Below are 26,967 nucleotides of genomic sequence, written 5' to 3'. Positions count from 1 at the left end.
TTGATGATATCCAGGATAAATTGCTTTCTTTGAAGCTTTTTTTTTTTTAAAGGGGAGGGCCATGGTTCTTTGTCTTTGATTCGCTATCTTCTATGAAAGCATTAAAATGCAGAACATCTTTTTGGTTTGTTATGAAATACACATTTTAAAATTGTAAAATATAGTTCTAATTAACTTGAAAATAAGTAACCCCAATGCAAAATTATCACCTGTGGAAGTATATGGAAATACACTTACTTCTCTGTGGTACGTTTTTTATTTTCATCCACATTTGCTGCAACGCATGCCCAAGACTGCCCAGTGATGTAATCCTTCCCTGTTTATATTTATCATGAAGCTCTGCTTTACATCTCTGGGTTGTTTCTTCACTTTCAAGGACTGGATGCCAAAGAAACAGCCCCCTACACTTCAAGGTGTAGAACATTGCAAACATACAGTGCTAGTAATAAATACTGATGAATTTGTTTTAACTCTGTGGATGCCATTCTCTAACTCGTAAGAGTTGGCTAAATCTCCCTGTGCAGAAGTGCCATTTCTAAAGCAGACGGGCCTTTGGTTTCAGTCTAATTGTCCTAAAAGTGTGTTTACAAGATGAGATGGAAGAGACTTCTTCCACTGCCTTGCAGCTGCCCCTTGTTTGTGTTTGGAAACTAACTATTGACAAGTGCGGACAAAATTTATATAAGAAAGCTAAAACATCTCTTGCCAATTCAACAAGCATGAAAAGTGTGGTGTTTACATTTTGGTCCATCTTGCCAAAAGTTTTGCCTCTCAGGAATATATAACCATTGCCTGTTAAATCTCAAAAGTAATTTTCTGCTATTTGAGTCTGTCTTTAGCTGGATGAGTCGTGCGCAAAGATCTACTCAAAGTTCTTATGCAAGTTTACTAACTTGGGTTTTTTTTGATGGTGGTGGTTTGCCTTTTTTTTTTTTTTTGGCTTAGTCTAGTCTATTGTGCTCTCTGGGTTCTCCACTTTTTTTCATGATGGCTAGGACAGACGCAAGAAGATCTTATATCAAAGTTTAGAAATTAGATGATATTTCAGTTGTATTAATATACTGTTCATATGGAAAAACAAACCGTTGTGGATAGTGATGCAATTTCATCTCAGTTTCCTAAAGAAACGTGGGGCAGCAGTGTTGTTCCTGCAAATTCCCTTTGAAGGGATTCCTTTTAAAGGGGTGTAATCCATGCAGTATAGTTTATAAGGGTAAGGTATCTAAAGCATCCCTCATCAATTTCACATTTGGTCTGCATTAATTTTTTATTTATTCTGCTGAAATGAAAAAGGCAATTTGATAAGATGTGAAAATTTAGGAATAAACACGAATCTTCTGTGACAATATAAACTATTTTTTTTTCCATTTCATTTTGTTCACATCTATTCTCCCTAAGGATGATTGCAAGCTGAATTCAGCTTCTTACTCCTTTCACTTTAAACAATTGAAAAATCTTGAAGTGTCTATCCTTACAAAAAGTGTTGTGGTAAGAGAATTAAATTACTCATATGACAAAAAAAGACTTCAAAAAGTAAAATAAAACCTTATTTCATAGCTCCTTTGGCAGGCAACTTGCCTAATTAATTAGAACAGAGTTATAATCAGATGTATTTATTTAGAAACATTTAGAATTAAAACTTATATTTGAAGGCGTTTTCTGTAATACAGATAGAAAAATGTACAATGTTCTAAAGTTTAATTCCATTAGTCTTAAGATTATATATCTCATTTCATATGGGTAAAATTAAGCAACTTTTGAATATAGTCAAAATGTGGAGACTCGCATTATTTAGGTGAGTCTTTTAACACCTTCAGTGGACCAACAAGTGTTTCAAGTATCGTATAGAAACATAAAAAAAAAAAAAAAGGTAATTATAGTATAACATATTAGAATGTTCCAAATCTAGCTTCTTCAGAAAGTTAATGAAGAATGAAGCAAGATCCACCAGTGACATGTAAATAGGTGGTTAATTAAATGTGTTTTAACTCTGCTTCTTAAAAGGCATCCTATGCATGATGTCCTGGAATATCTGTGAGATAAGGACTGAAGTTATCCAGAAGATTTTAACATAGACTTAGGCTTCTGTTTTCAGCAAAAGACTTTCAAACCTCTTGTATCTTGGCCTGTGATGCATTTTTCCAACATTTTTAATCCCACTCCTCATGCACACCTGATTACTTTGATCTGACAAACTTTATGGGTAGTTTACATGAAAATTTTAACATACAGATGGATAATAGATCCAAGATGTTCTCTTACTTTCTCTTATGAATGCTAATTATTTGATATTATGTCTCTAATGTGGATTATAGAAAAACCTGTCCCTTCTGTGTTATGAAGAATGGCCTGTTTACTTGCATTCCTTCAAATTCTGTCTATTTAAGTTACTGGGAAAAGGACCAGAAAGACATAATGCTCTATTCTCTATTTGCCAGTTTTAATAGCAAAATTGTTTAGACTTGAGAAATATCTCATTGTCTATGAATCCATTAAAATATCCATCACTGCATGTGTTTTGATTCCTTCCCAAAGCAATATAGTCTTTATTTTTTTCTTCCTTTAAAGACTACCATGCTTTATATGATCTTGTCAATCAAGATCTCTATCTGACTTGCTGTAGGTGTCATTTTCTTCCGTTTATTATTTTTTGTGTTTTTTGAAACAAAAGACATCTGCTTTCTTTTTGTGATCTTGATGCTGTCAGACCACTTAATGTTGGAAAATGAAAAAGTAGAGCATTAGTATATTGTGTGAATTTTATTTTTAAACAAGTAGAAACCTACTGAAGCATGTTGGTATTAGGAACATTTAGTAAACCTTTCCCTCCTTTCTAAAAAGAAATTTATTTCTTGGTCTGCTTTGCTTCTTTTCTCCTAAACATAAAATTCATTTGCCTGGATCCCTTTGCCACTTTAATTTTGTTCTGTGCACACTGTATATTTCTGTAACCTTGCATTGACTTCCAGGGGAGTTTCATATTTATGTGTGTTCTTAATAATATGACTAGCATGTTTTCATGCTAATAGGGATCTTGAAACTGGTGAACTAATTAAAATGTTATTAATGGAAGGTTACTGTTTAAACTATTTTACAGGTACATCCACCTTTATGGAAGCATTAGCAGCCAATGGTACAACCAACATACAGACTTCTGTAACAGGAGTGACAGCCAGCAAACGGAGGTTTATTGATGACAGGAGAGATCAACCTTTTGATAAAAGGCTACGTTTCAGTGTGCGACAAACGGAGAGCGCATACCGGTACAGAGACATTGTTGTTAGGAAACAAGATGGATTCACACACATTTTGCTATCAACGAAATCATCGGAAAATAATTCACTAAATCCAGAGGTCAGAACAATTCTGATTTTGGGGGGTAAGGGTATGGGAAGAATTATAAATCTCTTATTTGCGTTATTTGCACCACTTATTCAGGTATAAGCATATGCAAAATGGCACTTAGATCTTTGTTTGTAAGATATTATACATCCAACTGAATTCTAGTATAATTCTGATGAATTTATTTAGCTACATTATCGGAATATTTTGATGGATTGTCTTTTATAATAAGTATGGCAATTTGTCAAGTGCAACTTGAAACAAACTTTAGCCTGAATTAAGTTTCTTTTTTTCTGAACTGGTTGCATATGCCATCTGCTGTCCAAATTACAGAAATGCTGAATGAATTCTGTAGTTACGGATAACATCTATTAGATCTTTTCTTAGTGTTTTCGTTATCTTACCGTAATTACATTTTAAAATGTAAAGCTTCTAATACTCATGGTTTTTTTGGTTGTTTTGGGGTGGTTTTTTCGGTCACTTGCTTTTTGTTTTGTTTTTGTTTTTACTTTCTAATATTTGAATAATGAAAAGAAATTAACTTTTCTAATATCATGGTTGAATGGATCCTGAGGAAAAATTAAGGATGTTGAAGACTGGGATCCCTCATTGTGGAGGGGAAAGAACAGTACGCTACTTTTTAATGATATAATAAAAGGATTCTAATGAATTTTTGATTTTTCAGGTAATGAAGGAAGTCCAAAGTGCACTGAACACAGCAGCTGCAGATGACAGTAAACTTGTGCTGTTTAGTGCAGTTGGTAGCATTTTCTGCTGTGGTCTTGATTTTATTTATTTTATACGACGCTTAACAGATGATAGAAAAAAGGAAAGCACTAAGATGGCAGAAGCTATTAGGTATGTAAAGCTATCTTCAATCATCTGAATGGGTATTTTTCATTGTGTAGTCTGGCTTGCTTTATCTCTTCTATTTCAGAAGTCTCTAATTCAACAAGACCTCAGATGTTCACCTGCTATGTGATAAGTGTGCAGCACTTCTTTATACTCCCTGGCCATTTCTATTTGGGTTGTCATTTCATGCATCACTATTTATACTATTAAAATTTTACTATGAGAACTGGTATTATGATAATATTTCTCCAGTTGAAACCAATTTTAAAAGACTTAAACAGCCATGGAGTTTCTGGAAAACTAATTTAACACACAAGACACAAGATGTGCACTGAATGAGTAACGATACAGTGCCTACAGAACAGTGGAATGATGGATATTTCACAGAATTAGACTAATAGTAGTGAACGTCATCCCAGTGCTAGGTTCCAAACCTAATGTTTAAATAAAATGAGCTGAGCTACTACAAACTAGAAGAATGTTTAGGGAAGAAATGTATGGATATTACATCCATAAGTACAAGGAAGTAGATTATAATCTGAACACTCTGCTTTTGAAGGCTTGAGATCTTGGAATAGTTCTTGCATGTTTCCAGAATACTAATACTCCTTCAGAGACCTACGTTCAGTAGTTACCAATATGTCTCTGAACTCTAAAATTATGAATAAATCACAATATTTTTTAAATAAGAACCCTACATTCAGCATCTAAAACTAAAATGAAAAATCATCTGTCATTCAGAACACAGGATTGCTTCACAGGTGCTGACTCAACTGTATGATGTACAATGTATTCTAAGCAGGCCTCAGAATTTAAGAGTCACGTGCTTGAACTAAATATGTACAACTTCATCATTATATGTGATAGTTATTAACTAAGAAATGTCAGCATCTTTCTTTTAAGGTGTTGAAATTCTCCCATCCACGTTTTGTATCTGTATTTTTACTAAGAATATCTCAAAGATATTTAGTGTTTCAGAGCAGAGAAACACCTAAGTATCCATACTTTAACAGTACTGGAATGAACTGTCTTTTTGTGTCAGTGAGGATGAGAACACACATTTGTAACTTAATAGCATAGCACATCATCCAAGAGGGGGCTGTGAGGCACAGGAATATACCTCAAATGCTTCTGTATCAAGGAAGGAAACTCCACAACCTCACTGGTAATCTGTGCCTGTGCTCAGTCACACTGCCAGTAGAGAAGTGCTCCCTGATGTTTGGATGGCACCTCCTGTGTTTCAGTTCATGCCCACGGCCTCTTGTCCTGGCACTGGGCACCACTGAGAAGAGTCTGGCTCTGTCCTCTTTGCACCCTCACTTCAGGTGTTTGTACGTATCGGTAAAATCCACCCCACTGCAAGCCTTCTCTTCTCCAGGCTCAACAGTCCCAGCTCTCAGCCTTTCCTCATAGGAGATTTGCTGCAGTCCCTTAATCAGGTTTGTAGCCCTCCACTGGACCCTGTTGTGTATACCCACATCTCTCTTTTACTGGGGAGCACAGAACTGGACACTAGATCCAGTGCTTAGTAGGGGGGATGGATCACCTCCCTTGACCTGCTGGTGACGCTCCTCCTAATGCAGCACACGCTACCATTAGCCTCCTTTGCCACAAGGCAAGTGCTCAACGTGGTGTCCACCAGGACCACCAGGTCCTTTCCTGCCAGGCTGCTTTTCTTCTGGTTGCCCCCCCAGTATACACCTGTGCCTGGGGCTGTTCCCCCTCAGGTGCAGGACTTGGCACTTCCATTTGAGAGGCTCCTGTCAGCCCATTTCTCCAGCCTGCAGAGGTTCCTCTGGATGGCAGCATAACATTCAAGCATATCAGCCGCTCCTCCCAGTTTTTGTCATCAACAAAATTGCTGAGGTTATACTAAACCCACTGTCCAGATCATGAATGAAGCTGCTGAACAGGTTGGACTCAGTACACGCTCCCAGGATACACCACTGGTAACTGGCCTCCAAGTAGATTTTGTTCCACTGATCACCACTTGCTGGGCCCAGTCATTCAGCCAGTTTTCAAGTCCACCTCACCGTCTGCTCATTGAGTCCATACTCCGTCAGCTTCCTTACGAGGGTTTTATGGAGGCAGTGATGGAAGCCTTTCTGAGGTCTAGGTAGACAATATGTGCTGCTCTCCCCAGGTCATGTCAGAGCAGGCTATTATCAGGTTGGTTTTGAAAGTGACATTACTGCAGAGATGAATTATTACTGAGTTCTCAAGGACTGGTATATTTTGCTTTTAATATGAGTGCATGTGTTTTTTTTTGTTTTTTTTTTCTCTTCAGGAATTTTGTGAATACTTTTATTCAGTTTAAGAAGCCTATTATTGTAGCAGTAAATGGCCCAGCCATTGGACTTGGAGCATCTATATTGCCTCTGTGTGACGTCGTTTGGGCTAACGAGAAGGCTTGGTTTCAGACACCGTACACTACTTTTGGACAAAGTCCAGATGGATGTTCATCCCTTACATTCCCCCGGATAATGGGCCTGGCTTCTGTAAGTAGCTTGCAGGGTGGGGGATGACAGCCTCACAATGCCATTGTGAAAATTTATCCGAAGTGATTTCAAGACCTTTTAACCTTTGCTGTGCTGTCTTTTATTTTTCTTTCTCTCTTGAAAACCTTTCATGAGAAACCAGTACTTACTCAGCTCCATGCTGTTACAACTTAGTTTACAAGTGAGTGCACAAACCAGAAGGCGTGGGACCTAATCCCACGTCCTGGGCCCCCTTTAGCCCTGACAGTGGCAGAAGGGGAAGATGCTTGCCCGGATACCTGTTCCCTGCTGGTGCCTTGTGAGTCACCAGTGTCCTGCGCTCAGCACAGCATCAAGGAGCGCAGCAGAGAGCGGGCTGGCCTGCACTTACATAGCAGGCCCTGTACCACCAGCTATTAGCAGTCTCGTGCTAGTTTGCAAAATAGGCAGTTCAGCTTTCGTGCACCCATTATGCTCAAGAAGTTGTGTTGAACGTCCCTTCTTTGTAGACCTCTGCTGATACTTAATATGAGCGTGTTATGCAGGTAATACTCAGTCAAAATCACCCTCGTGATTTGTTTTAGTTTTGTACTCTGTATTTACAGTAATTTTGGGTTGAAGTAACTGATTGTACTTTGCATTGTTGCTGAAGCTATAAGCCACGTGTTATTTAAGTTCCTCTTTTTTCTCACTTTCCAATTAGATGAATGAATCAAATGTAACAAAAAAGCTATTTAAAAATCTCTTACCTACGTTATTTTCATGTTGTTTACTATTTTTATGCTGCATTCCTTGAAAGCTGAGACCTACATCCCATTCTAATTGAAACTGAATAGTAACAGTATGAAACGAGTGCTTGCAGCTATATGTTTGTTCCTAAATTATAGTTTATAATAAAAATCCAGTTTTTCCCTATAGGCATTTATTAATTTAAAAATACAGATTTTGATATATTAAAAGCATCAGTTTGAACAGATCTTATAACTAATTGTGTGATGTCTAGATTTAGTAATTAGAAGAGAACAGAAAAGGTAACTGAAACAGATTAATAGTTGTAAGAGTATCTTTAATATCTTAGCGTGCTACAAACTACTGATTGTTCCTTTCCCTTTTTATTTGGCCATCCATCCATCCATTCATTCATCCATTCATCCATCCGTTCCATCCATCCCCGTCCTTTAGAGACTTGTGGTTGTTACTTTTTCTTTCTTCAGAATCTGTACGAAAACACAAGAAGCTCTTCCCTAGTATACTCTTTCATGTGCCTTTGTGAGTGCTCTCATTCTTAAATTCGAAGACTTATATGTAAAGTTTCCAGTGCTACCTATAAATGTATTAGAGAAAGTCCCACACTTTAAGTCAGTTTCAGTGCGTTCTTTTTATAAGCAGCAACTCTGTAGAAATGTTCAGTGGCAAGCTTGTTGGAAATATTTTTCCTGACTGAGTCAATCTTGGTTGTTGAGCAGTCTGTCATGGAGGTTTTTTTTTCACAGAACATGTTTGACATAAAGTTCATTACCGCAGGAAATGTAAAGCCCAGACCTCAGGATTCAAAACTGACTCTATATTGGGAATACCAGGAATCTCAGAAGGATTCTTAAACTTTGCTTTTGAGTTCTGAAAGCATTCTATAATAGAGATTGTGCAGGCTGTTTTGGGACCTATGTTATTGCGTACCTGCTGTGGAGCTCTTGCTGTGTTTTTTTGGTCCTGGCCATAAAGCACAGGAGCTGTGTGATCGAGTTTCACAGGCTGGGTTTTTGTGTCAGTCTTTAGCACGCGTGGCAGTATGACTTAAGCTTTTCTGCCAGTCATAAGGGATTCACGTTTCCTAGTGTCTATAGTTTACATCAAAGCCAGGATCTTGAGCACTATAGAGACCAGCTGCCTCTCAACTGTACCAGGAGCATGGGAGAGCTGAGGTGCTCCGTGGCAGCTAGAGCCTGTGGGCTTGCATGGGAGGCTGCACGTGAGCCTCAAGGCACTTGCTGTAAAAGAGGGAAACTGAGACCAGCAGATGTCCCAGTGAAGCATGAGGATTTCACAGTGGAAGGAGAAAGACAAACTAAATAGAAAATAAGAGTTGGTAATGAGAATGCGGTATTAATTATTTTTATCATCTTCATTTCTATTGCTGTATTATATTTCTTGGAAAGCAAGCAACAACTGTGTTAAATTTCACCACAGATAGAGGGCATGATTAGATGACTAAAACTTGTTTAGTAGTGGGTCTCCAGCATACACTGTATGTAGATCAAAAGCAAGAGCCGGAGCGAAACATTCCCCTTCAAAATCTGTCAACTGAAAACGCTAATGAGAGTGCTCATTTCATGTAAGGTTTTCTGCTAACGCTGCATTACAGCTTGCAGAAATCAGATAACTGCACCACTAGTATTTGTTGTTTTCACATTCAGGAGAAATGAGTCTTAGAAATAATAATAATAAAAAAATGTTTTCTAGCATTCATTTTTTAACCTCATTACCAAAGATGCTTGTGAAGAAAATGTAACTGACCAGCTGACTTAAAATTTCTGAGTTTCCTTACTCCCAGTAGATTGACTTCATGTTTTGATCATCAATACCAAGTATCTTTTGAAATTATTTTGGATTTTTTTTCTCAATTTCCCTAGGAAAAACTATTCTTATTTTTTCAGTCAAACTTGTGTATATCACTGATCTTTGGCTAGTGTTTCAAGTCAGTATCATTCATAAATAATTTGGAAAAGTAGAAGGCGTAGTTGTGATACTTGTGTTTGCTGGAACCTTTCAGAGAAAGTATAACTACAGGGATATATAACTTACTTATGCCTTTGGTTTGACTTTTAAATAATAATAATAAATGTGAATCATAATTTTCCATATTAAGTTATGAGAGATCTAATAAATGTTATGTGAAAGAAAAAAAATCGTAAGAATTATCTCTTTATACAAGCCTCTAATGGACTAGGAGTCAGTAACCAAACTGCTGCCAGAATGCAGGTTTTGTATTTCATTACGAAGGGGCAAGTAATAGACAGCTGAGTGCTTAGATTTCTCTAACAGCCTCATTTCCCATATTCCAAGTGTCCAGTGATGGCTTTGTCATATTTTCAATGTAAATCAGTCATTTAAAAAACAGTAAAACTGATTTTTCAAGGTTGACAATTGCTCTGAGTTTTTAATCTTCACTGGCTCTTTCTGTGCAAATGTCAAGGCAAATAAAAAGTTTAGGTGTTTATGAAATGTCACAAAAGGTAGAATTAAAGCATAAGCATAAATGGTTGCAGGGTGATATTTTAACAAGGAAGCTGTTAAATAGTGAAGAGTGTGATTGCAAATCAAAAAAATTTACAGAACTAGAGATAACTGCATACAATGTATTACTCTATTCCATACCTTTATACATGCCTTTAAACTGTGTGTAAGGTCTTTTAAAAAAGTGGGTTTTCTTTTTTGTGTGTGTTTTTTTTTTGTTGGTTGTTTTTGGTTTTTAATAAGGCTGCTATTTAGAAATAATTTCAGTTCACTATTGAACTTCTAAATAAATGGGAATATTTTCTATGAATTTGAACAGAAATTGGATTATATCCTGTTCCCTTCAGTGGGTTTTGTACATTGAACTCTAAGATGAGCCAGCTATTTCAAATGCTGCATCATAAATGAAATACTATAGCGCTGGAGACATTTGAGATGGGCTCAAAATAAACCATATAATTAGACTTCAAAAATATTCATTATTTGAAAAAAAAAAAAAAAAAGCTGCAAAATATTTAACTTTGTGTTCCTTCCAAGACTGTCAGTTCCCAGGTCTACTACCAAAACTGGCTTATCTTTATAATTTATAGATAATGTAGATTTTTTAGGAAAGATTTAGTTGCTGCAACTAATGCTATTATAAAAGGCAAGCAACTTCAGTATCACTTTACAGGCCTGTCAGGCAGTGTAACATATTCCTACATATACAGTTAATCAACTCTGAAATACTCCAAGAAAGCTGGAGCTTATGAACATTCATGACTAGGAAATGACAAAAGATATTTATGCTTTTCATGCCTAGTCATAGGCATCTGTATTTTTATAACTATTGAAGTAGTATAATCAACAGCACTGACCAGATCATCTGTAGGCAAGTCTTTGTCTTTAATAATTAGAAGTTGGAAGAGCTGTAATCAAAGTACTTCAAAAATAGTGCAGGCATTTTCCTTATTTGTTTTGAGCATTTTTCTTTTAAAGAGTTTTGTCTCATTACATTTCATACCAGAAGTAACTTTTTATCCCTTCAGGCCAATGAAATGTTGTTCAGTGGGAGGAAGTTGACTGCGCAGGAAGCTTGTGCCAAAGGACTCGTCTCTCAAGTGTTTTGGCCAGCAACATTCACACAAGAAGTAATGGTTCGAATTAAGGAACTTGTCACATGTAATTCAGTTGTAAGTGCCTTTATTTTCTAACAATAAGGCTTTTTATAATTAGATAAATTAAAATTTACCTATTATTAGACTTACATCATCATGTCCTCCTTAAAAAAAAAAAGTTTTCATGACATGAGGACCACATTTTAGAAGTAGTAATGCCTTTTAACATTTGATTTTAACATTTGAACATATCTTGTTTTGTGTGTTGTTTTTCTTTTTTAAAAAGTATCTGACTTCTCTTTATCATATGCCCTAATATATTGTGGTTAAGAACATAAAATAACATTGGACTCTTTAAAAATATACTTTTAAAAAATATATACATATACTTTCAGTTTTTAATTGAAGTATCAATGGTATGGCATGTAAATTCAACTTACCCTAATTAACATAAGAAACAGTTGCCCTGAGGACTGAACCGAAATGATATCTTGAGTTGTGATTTAAATTATTAAGGAAATTGGTAACTTAAAGAAATATTTGTAAGCATAGAGAAATGCAGCCTTTGTCATTAGGCTGAACTTACAGTTTTACCAATGATGCATAGGCATTCATGGTTTTGTGCGCTACTGGCAGTTGCACAAGACAGCTGGAACTACCAAAATTTGATGCTTTTTTTATGGGAAGAGAAAGTACAAATCAACTGTTCTGTGCATTAGAGATGTTGGACTTTGAAACAGAATAATAGTCTTCTAAGTGAAGAAGCAAACTTGAGATTTTTTTTTGTGTGTGCTATTTTAGATACTATTATTTAAGCGTTAATGTCTGCCTGGTTATTAGGGCAGTTGGGGCTAATTGTTTTATAGTTGGCCTTCACCAAAGTGGAGTTGGCGTTTTCTCTAGTTATCAGTATAAAATCTTGTATATGTGTGTGTATTTATGGTTACTATTTTCATAATGGCAGTATTTTTGTGCCTTATTAAGTTGTGTTGGTATAAGATAAAGGAAATTGTGTATGACTGAGAGACTCTGAGCAAGGGTCCTTAGGATTATAGTATGTGAACAGATTGATAGATAATAAGACTGATTAAATTTATAATCAACTTCAGGCTTTGTCTGTACAAAACTGTGAATGCACAAGTTGTTCTGGTCTCATGTAATACTAAACAAACTCTCTTCTCTATTCGCCTAGGTACTTGAAGAATCCAAAGCTTTAGTACGTAATATCATGAAGGTGGACTTGGAACAAGCAAATGAAAAGGAGTGTGAAGTTTTGAAGAAAATCTGGGGCTCGGCACAAGGGATGGACTCAATGTTAAAATACCTGCAGAGGAAAATTGATGAGTTCTGATGAGATGCCCATTGACACTGGAATTGTATTTCTTGGACATCAGGGCAAACAACACATGCCCATTTAAAATCCTATATAAACTCACCCCTTGCTCAGCTTGGGAACAGCAGTGGAACCCCCCCCACACACACACACACCTTTTATTGTCAAGGGGTTTAAAAGTACTGTATCACTTAAATTTGAACAAAACTCCTTTCTCCCTGATTGTTACATGTATATATGCACATACATAATGTGTGTGTGCATATATATATATGTATACTTTTTATATATATATATATATATAATGTAATGTGTGAGAGTGTGTATGTAGACACACACACACAAGAAGCTAAAACATGATAGAGTGCACTACCAAACATCTCTTTAAAGGCTATAGTTTTTGTTATCTTTGGCTAGTACTGTATCAAATAGAGAATGGATTAAAAAGTGAATGGTGTTGCATTTATTTTCTGTGTGGCAGGGAAGTCTGGAATAACGCTTTTCTTTTTTCATTAGAATACAGAACTGAAACGGGTATTAGCCAGCCCTTACTTTCACTGCCCAACAAATCAGCTCAGATATAAGGCATTGTCGCAGAAGAAGGTTGACATACCTCAAATAATGGAACACTCTAAATTTTTTCAGAATTGAACTCCAGAAAGATTAAATCACAAAAATCCCCCAAAAGAGTGTGCTCAGGATTAATGCCAAGAAAACACTCTATGCTTTTTTTTTGGGGGGGAGATATAGAGGGGTGGGTAGAAAGTGGCAGGAATATGTTTAATTCTTACCCAGACAGCATGAAGAAACCACTGTCTCTTGGGGAAGGGGAATGAGGGAAGTGGAAGGGGAAGAAAAAAAGACAAAAAAAGCTTGTTTTGCAGTATTAGTGAATCACTGAATATCTATGTATGAATATCCTAAGTTATAAGTTAGTTTTAGTGGGTTTTTAAATAGCCTCTTTTTTCTTTCTTTTTTTTTTTAATAACTACATAAGTGCTTCTGTTGCTGGGTGAGAATACTACTTTATATACATTTTTTTCATATTTGCTGGTTTAATTGATGTATTACACCAAAAATGCATTTTATGTTCATAAATTTTAGGGTCACTTAGAATATATTATTTAATAAGTTAAAATTCTTTTGGCACACTATTAAGTAAAAAAAAACTTTTAAAAAAACTACCTTATATTAGATGTTTAATGTTCTTTGTCTATGCTTTTTTATTATTTTAAATATACACTATATACAGTATGGTGTAAAAGAGTGCCCTGTGTAAATAGACCTATTCTGCATTCCTTTCAGGAGTGGTTATTGATTCCTGACTGCAGATATCTATTATTACTTGGGTATCTGTGCTTGCAATCTTATTGAATGTATTATGAAGAATGAAAAAGAAATCAAACCTTATTTTTGTACAGTTTTGAAGTTTTTAACTTGGAACTGACCCACCTCCCCTTCCCAGTGGACAGCTGTACAGTGTGTAAATCTGCCTTTACCTTGGATTGGTACAGTATTTTTGCATCTGTGGGACCTACTTTTTTGTTCTAGTAGTTTGAACTATATATAAACTGTACAATCTGTAAAGTTTTTATAGAATAAATATTCAGCTGTGAAAACTGGTTAAATAAAACTAATATTTCTTAACACATTTTAAATGCGGTTCTCATATAGTTGTATTTTTCAAAGACAGTTCTGATTTTAAAAGGAAGAGGTGCTTAAATGTTGCAAATTAGAGACTTAAATATTACGGTTTTATTCTGTCAAATGTATATAAACTCTTAATAGTTTCCATTGAAATGTTGAAAATTAATTTATTGTTTTAAACTACATAGATGTTTTCTCTTAGATAAGGTGGATAGGAAGACAACATTCAGGAAGTCATTTGATTCTTAATTGTTTTGTTACAGTTTGCAAAAAAAATTACTGAATGTTCTTTTATATCTCTTGAGAATGTATCATTTTCCCAATAATTTTGTGGTACAGAAAGTGAGGATTCCTTACCTGAATTTGATTATATTGAAAGGGAGAAAGAAAGATTCATTACACAAAGTTCTGTAACGTTAAACCTTTTTGAGTTTGACTCGAGTTGATATTCACATCTCTTTTCTGGCACCTTGAAGAAGAATTTGGGCATAGATTGCATCTATTTCAGCTTGAGGATTATTTATGCTGTTCTTAACCATGAATAAATTCCACTGAAACAGGCGACTAGATCTGGAAATATTTAGAAGAATTATATCAGTTGAACATGTAGGCAATTCAAATGAAAAAAATAATTCCATTTGCTTCATTTTGTGTTGTTACTATCAGTCAGGCTGTTACTATGACTCAATTTGCATATTAAGCTGTGAATAAATTGGAAAAAGTCCTTACTTCAGACCAATTCTTATACAGTCATTGCCACAGCTACATAGCTATGTCACTGCGCAATTGCCCTACCTTTATATTAGAACCAGTAACTAACTTTACACTATTAAAAATATGCTGTCATTCATAAATGACATACTTTTCTATATATTGGACTACAGGGATATAATTTCTTTAGGAAAATACTGTCCAGTTCTCTTAAGTATAGGTCAGGAAATACCCTCAGTGTGCAATTGTTACTGATATGCACAACTGATCTGTGGAGGTTCTGAGGATGTTTTCATTTAAGATCAGAAGCATTCGGCAGAAATAGTAAAACAGTAATGCCTTACTAAGGCATTTGTACTGAAGAGGTCATATAGGGAGTAAAGAGGGCAGGTTTTTTTTATTTTTCTGTCTTTAAGATGAATATGTGTAAGCAATGTAAACTGAACATCTTACCCAACAGGAGAGGCCCATCCAGCAAGGTAGGCATCAGGTACTGAAGTAAAATGCTTTTTTTCAGATTCCCCTGAAATATGAATTGCTGCGCTATCAGTCCACAAGAGATACCTCCAACAGTTGCGGGTATGTGAATCTTCTGTGGCCGCCTCTTCTTATAGGGCTTGAATTCTATTAACGATTTCTGAAGGGTTTACAGGTTTCCAAACACTTCAGGGAAAAAAAAAAAAGGCATTTGTGAGGAAAAGTGGCAACAGTGTGAAGATTTTTCCATCAAATATCTAATAAGTAACAAAGAATTTTACTTTCAGCTGCTGCCAAAAAAAAATAGAAGTCCTCCAACTCAGACAACTGAGGACCCTATATTTGAATAGAACAACATTAAGACTAGTTTAGTTTTTAGAAAATAAAACCATAATAGAACAAAGACAGCAAAATGATGGCCTTCTAATAGCAATCAATCAATCATGAGATCATACAAAGTGACTCAAGACCTTTTAAAATTAGTGTTTTCCGTGCTTTTCTTCACAGAAGTCAGGTCTTTGTTTAGCCTGTTTCACTGCTGATGCACGTATTGTTCTACATAAACCTGCAGTACTGCATAGATAAATCACCCTGAAGAATCAGATTTAGTTTCTGGTCCTTAAATGCAGCTGCAGCCACAAGGGATTGATTGGGCCCAAGGACAAGGGTGGAAAGACTGCTGAAGCCAGCATTAACTTCTAAGGCACTTTGGAGTTGCAACTTCACAAAAGCAGTTGCACTTTAAGATGGCTTTTCTATGCTGATTCTAGTACTTACATGCTGGCGTGCAAACAACTTGTTCTTGGAGAATTTTGGAGCCTCACAGGTTGTTGGACCCAGGTGCTAAGAGCATAGAAACAACATCTTTCTGAATGTCTGAGAGAACTTCCATGTGGTGTTTTTGTGTTTTGTTTTTGTTTTTTGTTTTGTTTTTGTTTTTTTTGTTTGTTGGTTTGTTTGTTTTTTAAAAAAGGAAGAAAATTTCCTACCTTTTTTCATCCTTCAGGCATGAAGACAAATTACAAAACCTGCTTGGGTGTCAGACATCTAGCCAATGGTTAGTAGAATTTAGAAAGATGGTACTGGAATACAAAATTGAGTTAGTTTTAGCCTGGCTCAGTCTTGACCCCTAAGGCTCCTGTCAAGACTGTCTGCTACTTTAAGTGCTTTACTGTACTACACAATCTATGCTCTGTAAGGAATTCAGAATTCACTAGAGACACGAGAAGGCAATTGTCGGCGTTGGTGCTGAAATATCAAAGTATGACAGAAACCTTAATAGTACAGTGTAGGAATCTCTCTGGGACATTCTAGTTCTCCTGAAGTAGGTACAATCACAGGCACTAGCAAACAGCAAAGGGTTAAGTACTGGCAATTGGACTGGACAGGCCTTAGCGTATACTTACCTCACAAAAAGTTCCATTATAATCAAATTTATTTTTGGAATTAAATAGTTACTTTTCTCCTGGTCAGGAAACAGTACCAGAAAGACATGATTTGAATGTACTTGGAACTGTTGGAAAGCCACCTGCATCCACTAAGCCACACCTTCTCTTGATTTGTTACTTTGAGAAAAACAGAAAATATAGCAAGGTTTTAGCTCTAGATAAGTTAACCTACAGCAAAAGGTATTTGGGGCAAATTTCAAAAGCTGAACTTACCTCGAGGTCTTTTCTTTGTTCCAAGTTCCTAATTTGCCTAAAGCGTGGATTTCAAGCAGTTTCCTTCAAGGAGTCCTTCACTGGATTGCTGATGTTGCTGAAGGGTACTTCTCTGTGCTCCAGAAACCACACCATTATTGTTCTGGAAAAAAAAAAAAAAAAAAAAAAAAAGAAGAATTTAATCACCTTTTTAGGTGAGATCCTTTTGTTAAAGATAGGCTTACTTGAAAGCAATTGAAAAAGGTGTTGAAATACTTCAGTGCAAAATTGAAATATATCAGTGCAAAGGCAAGCAGTTATAGCTCCACTATTTCATACTTTATCCAAACAGTGGGGAAAAATAGGACTGCAAACATCTAGGGAACAGGGCAGTAAACAAAACATTTCTGGCTGAGTGGATGGGAGAGATGCTCTTCAATGAATTGAGCCAATAACCTACCTGGCTTGTTGGTGGGAAGTTGAGGTACTTCATATTCATCTGGGCTTTGACAAGTACACCTTTGATGAGAGTAGGAGGAAGGTGATACGTCTCAACTCAATTACAGTTAGCCTTATGAATTTCCATGCTAAGGAACTGCCAGCAGCTGTCAACACTCAGGCAGTCTTACAGTGCTATATCAGAGGCTGAGTTGGCAACGTTAGATCATGCAGCATGAGAGCTGTTATACTGAAGACTGCACACAGGTAAATTTTCCTTTCCAAAGGAAGCTGTAGCCATCAGGATAAGAGCCCCTGTATGGCGTAAGATCACCATGTCATCTACCTGTTCTGAACAGCTGCTCACATTTCTCTAGAGAATACTTCAGTTACAGGTCTCTGCATTTTTTTTCCTTACTCTTGAGGAACATGACTGGCAGATTGTCATATACCAGACTTTCAAACACAAGCAGGGAAATAAAGAAAAAAAAGAATAACATCGTGAGGTACTACCAGGAGGTAGAGCAGTTTGACATGCAAAGATTCTGAAGTGCAATACAAAATGAGGTGATGGTGACAGAGTTCTTTTGGTCCTCCTTACCCCTCCAGTGCAGGGAAAAATAAAATAAATAAGGGAAACTGGTAACCACCAAGACAGAGCAGGGAAGTACTTAGAACAGCTGCGTGAAGAAATAAAGGAATAGCAGTTACACTTTCTTAAGTCCTAGTGTTAGAGGAAAGGCCAGGTGAACATTTACCTGTTCAATCCATCAGTGTAGAGTACGTTATCAGTACCTACACCTAACCTCATGCAGACAACAAGCCTCACGTTTGCAGTCCCTGGTCCTCATGGGAGACTTCAACCACCCTCATATCTGCTTGAGGGATAACAGAGAAAAGAGAAGGCTCCAAGGGGTGAATTCATCAACGTATACCTGAATGGAGGGTATATAGAAGATGAAGCCAGGCTCTTTTCAGTGGTGTCCAGTGACAGGGCAAGAGGCTGTGAGCACAAACATAGGAGGGTCCATCTGAACATCAGGGAACACTTTTTCCAATGTCAGGTTGACTGAGCACTGACCCAGGTTGCCTGGAGAGATTTGAGATCTTCAAAAGCCTCCTGGACAACCAGCTCCAGGGCAGGGGAGTTGGACCAAACAACCTCCAGAGGTCTCTTCCAGCTTCAACCATTGTGTGCTTCTGTGGGGAAAACAAAACTAAAATAAACTTCTATTTATTTTCCAATGATACAAACATCATCCACAAATGATCTCTATGGCTAGAGCTGCAAGATCATCAGGCTCTGCAACACTACATACTTTAATCTTCTGAGAACCCAACATCTTGTACTAAAAGGTACCAAATCACCCAGAATAGAGATGAACACAGAGTGACTTGTGTGTTTTGGATAAGACAAGGATCATCTTTTACTCTAGTAAAAAGCCTAAAGAAAAAGTCTTATTTGTTTCTTCAAGGATAAAAAGGATTGAAATACTTAAAAACAAATACACATGCCTTTTATAATACCTGAAAAATTGCTTTAACCTCAGCAGCTTCTAAAAATTTTGCCTTTTTTTTCCCTGAGGTCTGCCTTAATCAATCAAGCTGCAACGCCTCTGGCAGTCATACTGAAATGCAACCACACTGGCTACTGGAGAAGACAGTAAAATATGTTAAATTGGACCTAACAGCTCACACTACCTGCTGTGTATGTCCTCTGGATATAACTTACCAAACACACTATAGAAAGACTACATAACACTGCAAGATGAGAAGTGAAGTCAATTCACAATGCTATAATAAAACAGTATTTCCTAAATGCTGCTTTCTGAGACTCATTCATTGTAACCCTATACTTCCATCTCCAGCAAAATGTCCCAATTGCTAGACAAAGCCCAGAATATAAATACTCTTCAAAGTCTTGCTTAGCATCCCTGCCTCTTCCTTACCAACTAATTTTTACCACATTCACAGTACCATCCTTCTCAGTAGGAGCAGGCACTCACACACCTCAGCATCACTCCAGTCATGTGCAAAGCCAACTGGCCACTGCCAGTAGCAACTTCCGTGAAATGCACATGCTGCTCCTCAGACTTAAAATGTATTTGAAATTCACTTACCTTATCAGGTTGGATGGGAATCTTTAATCAAACACTATTATTTAAAAAACAGAAAATAAAAAACTTGCTAAGCCAGGAATAACTAAAACACACACATCCACAGAAACCAAGCTTGCACTCCATGATGTAAAAATGACAAAATAAGTTAGTTTTCTTTCCATGTTGGTTTCAGTAAGGTCTGCTGTGGCACAGGACTGCTATGTCATAGAAGCACGCTATGTTCAAATGTCAGAAGGCAGACACATGTCCATATTTTCTTCCTTCCTTCTCTCCAGCCCTCTCACTGGGCTCTACGCTCAGAAAGAGCCGCGGGGATTAGAGCTAGAAACTTGGCATGTCCTGAATGTAAGTTCTGAAATAGTTTTTTGATTCTAAGTAGCAGCTAACAAAATTAACAAGAATGCAATGCTGGGAGCTTCTGAACGAGACAAGCACTTGAATCAAGAGGATCAAAATAAAAAAGCAAAGGAAAGCAACCATGTCCACAAGAGGGTTTTTTTTGTTTGTTTTGGGGTTTTTTTTGCTTGCTTTGTAGGCCTCGTGACCAGTCATGTCAAAATAGGAGTCTGCAAACTGAACTTTGTGATCTCAAGAGCTGAGCTGGAACATCCACAGAAGCAGCTGTAAAGTCAGCATTGCATCTAAGAATAACTGAAGTCACACTTTCATTTCTGAGTGTTTATGAAGAAATTACATGTTCCTTTACGCTGACACAGAAAATTCCATTCTAGATATAAATGAAATATGTCCGTACATCCAGGGGAAGACAAAAGTCAGGTTTTGACACCAATTTCTATGAAGCAAAGCAAATTTCATTGCTAAACTTTCAAAAATAAACAAGCAAATAATACCACAGTCCATAACACTATACATAGATAATATAACAAATAAGCCATATAAAAATTTTCCAGAAGTTCCCCAAGACAGATTGATTAGCTGAGGAAAAAAATAATAATATAATTTTGCCAATCTCTGGGAAAAGATAAACAGAGTCCCTGTCTTTAGATTCAGAGACCTTGGAAATCCTCAGCAGCATTTTGTACCCCAAGGAATTGGCTTGAACCCAGGAAGTGCCCTGAAGGAAATTTTTGGCCAGTAATCCCCAATAACTTGCCATGCCACCATTATTTCCCTGTCTCTGACAGTCCCGGTGCTCCTCTAAGTTCATGCCAATGAAGAGGAACTGTGCCTGAGAAGAGCTTCTGTGGTAATGGCAAAGACCTACAGCACACTCCCCAGAAATGTGTTATCACTGAAGACACAGTGCCCAGTAGTACAAGGCATAAGCAAGATAAGACTTGGATTTTCGCAGACCACTGCCTCATCACAAACTGAAACTGTTTACATGGACAATGGAGAATAAGAACACATCCAGAATGTACAAAAAAAAAAATGTAATGCACAAAAAGAGAGAGGCAGTTCCCTTGCAAGAATGACAGCTGAGAATAAGGCTCTTTTACACCTGTTTCTCCTATCAAGTACAACAGGAGCTCTACTCAAAGAACTGCATGAAGGCGTCTGTGCACAGTGCCTTGACTGCTGCCATACTTGACCCTGCAAATCACTGATGATAAACCATCAGAGTACAACTTTGCTACAGACTTGACAAGTTTCCCCACTAAACAGACTATCACTAGCTTGCAGGTTTTCTCATTAAGGCAGCCACAACCCCAGCTCATACCAGCAATGTGAAACTTCCCCTTCCAACATGTTCTCCCTGATAACTAACGCCCAGCTGCTTCACATCTTTGTCTAGCCAAAACAGCCAACTGAGGCACACACGTGGGAGGAGGTGGAAAGGAGTCTTCTAGGAACCTGACAGAAGCACTGACATAGCACTGCATTATCCTAAGAGCCTTCAAACCTCACAGTACTTGCAGCCCAAAGGCTGCTGGGTAGCCAGCACCTGGTACTAGTTCTTTCCTTTCGGTTTGTGGTTTGTTAAGGGACACAGAAAACTACTTCAACACGTGCACCAAACCACTGCTGGAATTGCCACAGAAACGGTGTGGCCATAAATGGAGGACAAGGCAAATACCAAAGCACCTCAGCCTGTGAGAAAGATTCAGAGATTGTGTTAAACCATAAAAAACCTGAAGGTTGTGGGTCTCCTGCAGCAAGACTTGGCTTTCTTGCCTGGGGCCAGCAGGGATTCAACCCCCAGAAGCGAGGCTCTTGCTCCCTCTGTGGAAGGACTGCATTTGTCAGGGCTTGATAGCCCGTGACTTCGTCTCTGTGGGAACCCCTAAGGGGGAAATCAGGGTCTCCTCAGAACTGACAGGAAAATTTAAGACTTCCTTGAAGAAGAAAAGGAGCAAGGCACAAGAAATCCAAGGCAAGAAGCGGAACTATTCCTAGCAATCATGATAATTGCAGTTTTGTAAGTTAGGCTGGCTGGGTGCCCAGAATGGGTAAACAACCCTGAACCAGTTTAACTGACAAGCATATTACAGCTTGCATGGCTCTGACGCAATGCAAAATGACCTCCAACTTTTCCAAAATCTTAGCTACAGATTTTCTCCCCATGTTTTTTTTTTTCTTTTTTAATTGTGTAATTTAATAAACCTAGAACTGCTCTAGGATAGCAAAGTTTGACATTTCCAGCAGTAAGCATGAGGTTTAGACACACAGCTATCAGTAAAAGCAAACAGGAAATAAATTTTGCTTAGCTCAAAATTTTAAAAATCCCTTATTTTAAATATATTTCTAACACATAAACAGCTGTTGTACATACACAATGCATAACATGCAATATTCACATGTATATTCTGCATGGACTATTTACCCTATAAGCTTACAAGGTTTTCCCCATTGTAAGAGTTTTAGCCATGTTTTTTCCTTTTTTTTTTTTTTTTTGCTTGTTTTACAACTCACCCAAATACTTTTGTATGAAGACAACTTTAAACTCAACTTTATCGCTGTGTTACATTGACCCAGTATTATTCCAGCAGAATTTCTGAATTCAATGCTTCTGAAGATCAGAAGCATTCACAAAATTGCAATGCAGGCCCTGCTGGCACAGCTTCAGGAGCTTTACTTTAAAGGTTCTGGGTCCAAGATTATGTGCGAGAGAGAAACTTTCACAAGCAGTTTTAAGATCTCTGGAGGCAGATATCAGGCATGCTTTACTTGAAGTCCTGTGTTGTAAACAAACATTTAATTATTTTTTAAACGGAGGATGGAAGAGTGCAATTAGTTCATTTTTTTGGTCTGCACAGGCTTTTCATGCCTAGAAAGATTTCATCTGAATGCCAGTGTTCTTTCTACAGCTGGAACTATATATCCCCTCATCAAATCACACCAATACAGAAAGACAAAATTATTAAAAACAACAAAAAGTGGTGTCTCTCAGGTTTACTGAGGGAAGGGGCAAAAACCTTATGAAACAGGAGACCCTGAAAGGCTGTGCACTATCCTTCCCTGGCTTTCCAATTAGCACTGTATCCAGCTACATGTTTAACATCCTTCAGCCCTCTTTGCTGTGTTACCATTATCCCCCAGCAACCCCGAGGCAGAACTTTACAGAAGCTCAGAAGAGCTCCTAGAAATAATGTGTAAAACCATTTGCCACCTGAAGGGGTCAGTCGGAACTGACTGGAACGCAGGAGAGCTGGAAACCTGGTACCCTTCTAGCTTGACCTGCCTGGAGCTGGTACCACGCTACATGTCTTCAAAACCCCAAATCCTGTGGTGTTTAGGCTCCTAAACTCCTATTCACACATACATAAAGTAGAACATGAGCATTGTTGGCTACAAGCTGCTGGAAACTGTACTTTCTACCTAATTTTAATAGGTTCATCTTTCTTAATGATCATTTTTTAATCATGAGACAAAAAGCAGTCCCCTCGATTCAGTTTTGTTTCTCCTTGGGCCTTTTTAATTTGCTAGCTTCTCAGGCCTTGATTCCAGCTTCTCATAAACTCAGAATCACATAAATCACAATTTTTTGCATCACAATTTGCATCTTTTCTAATAAAAAGAAGGCCTAGTTCTCTCCTAGCATTTTGTCTTTGAGCATTCTTCCTTAGTGTCCTGTGGAGCTGCATCCGATTCACAGCAGAGTACAAAAATGACTGGAGCATAGCAAATCTTTTGGTTGCCTTCATTCAGACCCCATAGTTTCCTTTGCTGTTATCTATCTTTCCCACAAATTCCACTTGATGCCTACTAATACAATGCACAGCACGCTAGCTCTAGACTTGCTGTTTATGCTACTCTTGACTCTTTTCTTTTCCCCAACCCCCTACCATCACAGTATTTATTCTTCTGACTTCTGCCAAACACTGAAGTCATAGCTTGAGTCTTCAGTTTACTCACATCTTTAGCTCTTTTCCTTATTCTATAGCTGCCTCCTCCTTTTCCTTATAAACATTATCAGGTCTGAGTAACTGTCTTTTTCGTAGCTGTATTACATAATGGACAACTGTAGTTTATTTTCCTTCTCCCCTTCTCACTAAAACCTGGCAGCTCACAATGCTCAGTCCATCTGCATTTGCACATCTTCTGGGAAAATCTGGAGTTCACTGTAACACAGGGGTTAAGAAATATGAAGCTTATTTTGGCTCTGCTGTGATTCCGACTCCTAGCAGCCAACTTGCCTCTTTCAAAATGTCATTTTTCAACAAAACCCATGGGCTCTAAGACTTTAATTCATCCCCAAACTACATGCAGATGAGCAGGCTCCAGCCAGCTCTCACTTGCCATGAAGCCAACATGCTAATACAGCTCCATTTTTGCTTTCAAAAACCTCATGACAGGCTAATTAATTTAATAGCCCAGACTTCTCTTTGGCTGGTTTCAATTCCCTTCCCAGAAAGCTTCCCCCAGCTCTTTACAATACCTTGAAACTGTTTTTCACTATCTCAAACAATTATTGTTCTTGACAGTCGGTCTCAGAATTTTCCATGTACCAACCTTTTCCATCACCACGGCAAGCCAGATGCTTTGGGGAGAAAAGAAGGAAAAATAAGGCATGACAAGTCTCTTTTGTACTTTGCCCAAAATCTCCAAAAAATGTTAAGTATGACATTATTCTGCTGGCAATAACACCCTCAGAACAGCTACAGGGACACAAAGCAACAGGCTACGTGTCTAACCATGGGGCAATGACAAACTTTCTGAAACTTGTTTAAGAACAACCAAACAAACTTGAAAGCACTGGCTTGGATGAAACAAACTGAAGTGCATTTCTCTCTATCCTTCCTTTTCTAGCAACAGCAAAATCTTTTGTGCAACTTCACCACTTTTGTTTGAGTGTGTTGTTTTTTGGTTTTTTTTTTCAAAAAAAGATTGGAAACACTGAAAGATGGAAAGCAGAGATGGACTCTTTTTGCACATTACTACAGTGCTGGACACAATGTTGGTAGTATACCATGGGCCTTTCCCATTCAGTATCAAAAATGGTTAGAGTTTCAGTGAAGTTCTCAGAATTTGCACTACTCCCTCTTTCTTATTCACAAATAGTGAATCCTTCACTGAGAACATCTAGAAAATTTATGCAGGAAGGTTTAGACAACAGGAATCAAGTTTATTCCTCATAGTAAAACTGACTGTAGTAATTTCCAAACTACAGACGTGGCGAAACATCTAGTGGAGTTAAATCAGAGGGAAAAAACAAAATCAAAAAACAAAACAAAACAAACAAAAAAAAACCACTGTGAAATCAAAGGAACAAAAGTCCACAAGAAGGCAGCTACCTATTTCTACTTCTAAATGGAAACAAAGTTCTGCAAAAAATCTGACTCAATAACCCCTACCCAGGGGCACACAGAACACCTTCGAGCAGATGGGAGGACACAGCTCCAATGGCCAGCATCACCAGATGATTTAGGCAAAAGACATACCATCCTCAACTGTGCTTATTTATAAGGCAGAGTATTGTAGAGTATTGCAGTTAATTTACAAAAAAAAAAAAAAAAAAGTACCTTTCCTGGGCATTTTCTTGCCATAGTAACACAAGAAACCAAGATTGTTTATTACAGTGGTGTCCAGCCTCTTCATTTTTGCACAGATCCTGGTATTGTAGGTCTTCTTTTAGGGCAGTATCTCCTCTCCTTGTTTGACAGGGAATGGAATATATCTAAACATATGTAGAAGTATTTGGCACAGTAAGCTATTGTTTCATTAGGAAAAGTATAATAACCACTCGATTTTTACCAAACTCAGCACACTGTGGAAGAACATGGGAAATCTCAATCTGCACCGAAATCAACCTTCTCAACACATGCTGACCTCTTCTGTTCATTCGACTCTTACTGAGTTCACAAAAAGAAATACAGAAGAAATACTCAAAAAATACTCAACTTAGTATTAAAATACTGTAACTTCTTCTCAATTACTATCTAAGATCTCCCTCCAAGGCAAATTTTATGTTTAATCTCAATCCAAGACCAATTTCTAAGGTCTTCTATTTCTTTTCTTTACCCACTTTTGCTTTTTTTGTGTGTGTGTGTTTTTGTTTTTGTTTTTTGATGGAAATGAATTGAGAGGGAAGAAGAAGGGCACCACAGCCATTTTAGAGCAGTAATTGTATGAGCTTGCACCCTTCAACCTTTTTAAGAACCTGAGGTGCTTTTACCTTGCTCTCACCATTTACACGGATAAGCACTTAAAACACTTTGGACAAAATCTGTCCTATAAAGCAATTTCTATGTTATTGAAAAAGCCTCAAACATCTGCCCTGTGTTACCACTGCAGTTATTCATTACTGAAATTTGTTTCTGAATCATATTTTTTGAGTATTCCAGAAAATATCAGGTATTCCTGAAATGACTGTTCTCCAAGGAAAAAGAAAGAAATAAAAGCATGGAGGTATACTATTTGCAAACTAAACTGCGAGTTGCCAGTGTTGAGAGCTTTGTCTGAATGACAGTTGTCAGATTGCTCTTCCAGAAGAAAGGCCAGATGTCCACAGTTTATATTCCCTGGAAGCAAGTCCTGCTTGCGTATCTACATAGGCTGTGGCAACTGCTGGCCAAGGGCAGGGTAAGCAGGCCACTGAGCAGGCCCTGTGTCTGCAGCAAAGCCTGTCTCCCTGGCTGATTTCTCAGTTTCAGCACTGTAAGCAGTTTTAGAAATTATGCCAGTAAATCCATGAGCACTTGAACTTTCTGAATCAACCCACCAACACATGCTGGTGTAAGGAAAAGAAAGAAATAGCTGCTTCAGACTACAAAGTACCAAAGCAGTCCTGAATGCGACAGACCTACCTTCTGACAGGTAGAAAGATATGTTCTTCGCAGCTCCTCTTCCTAGAGGTCATCAGCATATAGTTCACTTGATCAGGCCATGCATCAAAGAAGGACCAGGGAGAACAGCCTCCAGATCTAAAGAAGTCTCATATTCAGTTGAAACTTAACAGCAACTCCACTTTCAGCCCCCAGGTAAGTCACTGTAGGTTGTCATTTACAAAAGCAGTGAATCTATAGAATAAAAATTGGCTTTTCCACCCAGTCTACCAACATCAGTGAAAAGTTTTGCATAGAGCATGTGTGTTTTCTTACATGGAAGTGCCATGGCTATGCTCCAAGCTCCTAGTTCCACAGGAGCTATGTAGGGAGGTTCCCACAGCCAACAATACCTCAGGGACTTGAAAGGAAG

The 26,967-nt window shown here is 37.6% G+C and overlaps 1 protein-coding gene and 1 long non-coding RNA gene across 11 annotated transcripts in view; one reads left to right on the top strand and one right to left on the bottom strand.

The window, feature by feature from the left end:
• CDYL (chromodomain Y like) overlaps window positions 1-15,440 on the top strand; it is a 108,266-nt gene extending 92,826 nt beyond the window's left edge. For all 9 annotated transcript variants that reach the window (XM_080581799.1, XM_080581804.1, XM_080581803.1 and 6 more), the window contains 5 exons: window positions 3,098-3,354; window positions 4,028-4,200; window positions 6,482-6,692; window positions 10,934-11,077; window positions 12,195-15,440. In XM_080581799.1, coding sequence (XP_080437925.1) covers window positions 3,098-3,354; window positions 4,028-4,200; window positions 6,482-6,692; window positions 10,934-11,077; window positions 12,195-12,353 — 944 coding nt within the window. In that variant the 3' untranslated portion in view covers window positions 12,354-15,440. The remainder of the gene's footprint in view (window positions 1-3,097; window positions 3,355-4,027; window positions 4,201-6,481; window positions 6,693-10,933; window positions 11,078-12,194) is intronic.
• Window positions 13,371-25,285, bottom strand: LOC308190445. Of its 2 annotated transcripts, none has more exons than XR_013947200.1 (3): window positions 18,330-25,285; window positions 15,147-16,973; window positions 13,371-14,552 (listed from the first exon to the last, which is right to left on the bottom strand). It is a non-coding gene; the product is annotated as an uncharacterized lncRNA (long non-coding RNA). The 2 variants fall into 2 exon arrangements; XR_013947201.1 differs by lacking the exon at window positions 18,330-25,285 and adding an exon at window positions 17,271-18,000.
• Window positions 25,286-26,967: the final 1,682 nt, after the last annotated feature.

This window comes from Anser brachyrhynchus (genome assembly GCF_964034855.1).
Source record: "Anser brachyrhynchus genome assembly, chromosome: 2".
Lineage (NCBI taxonomy): Eukaryota > Metazoa > Chordata > Aves > Anseriformes > Anatidae > Anser > Anser brachyrhynchus.
The sequence above is the reverse complement of the archived record's forward strand: the minus strand, read 5'-3'. Positions and strand labels throughout refer to the sequence as shown.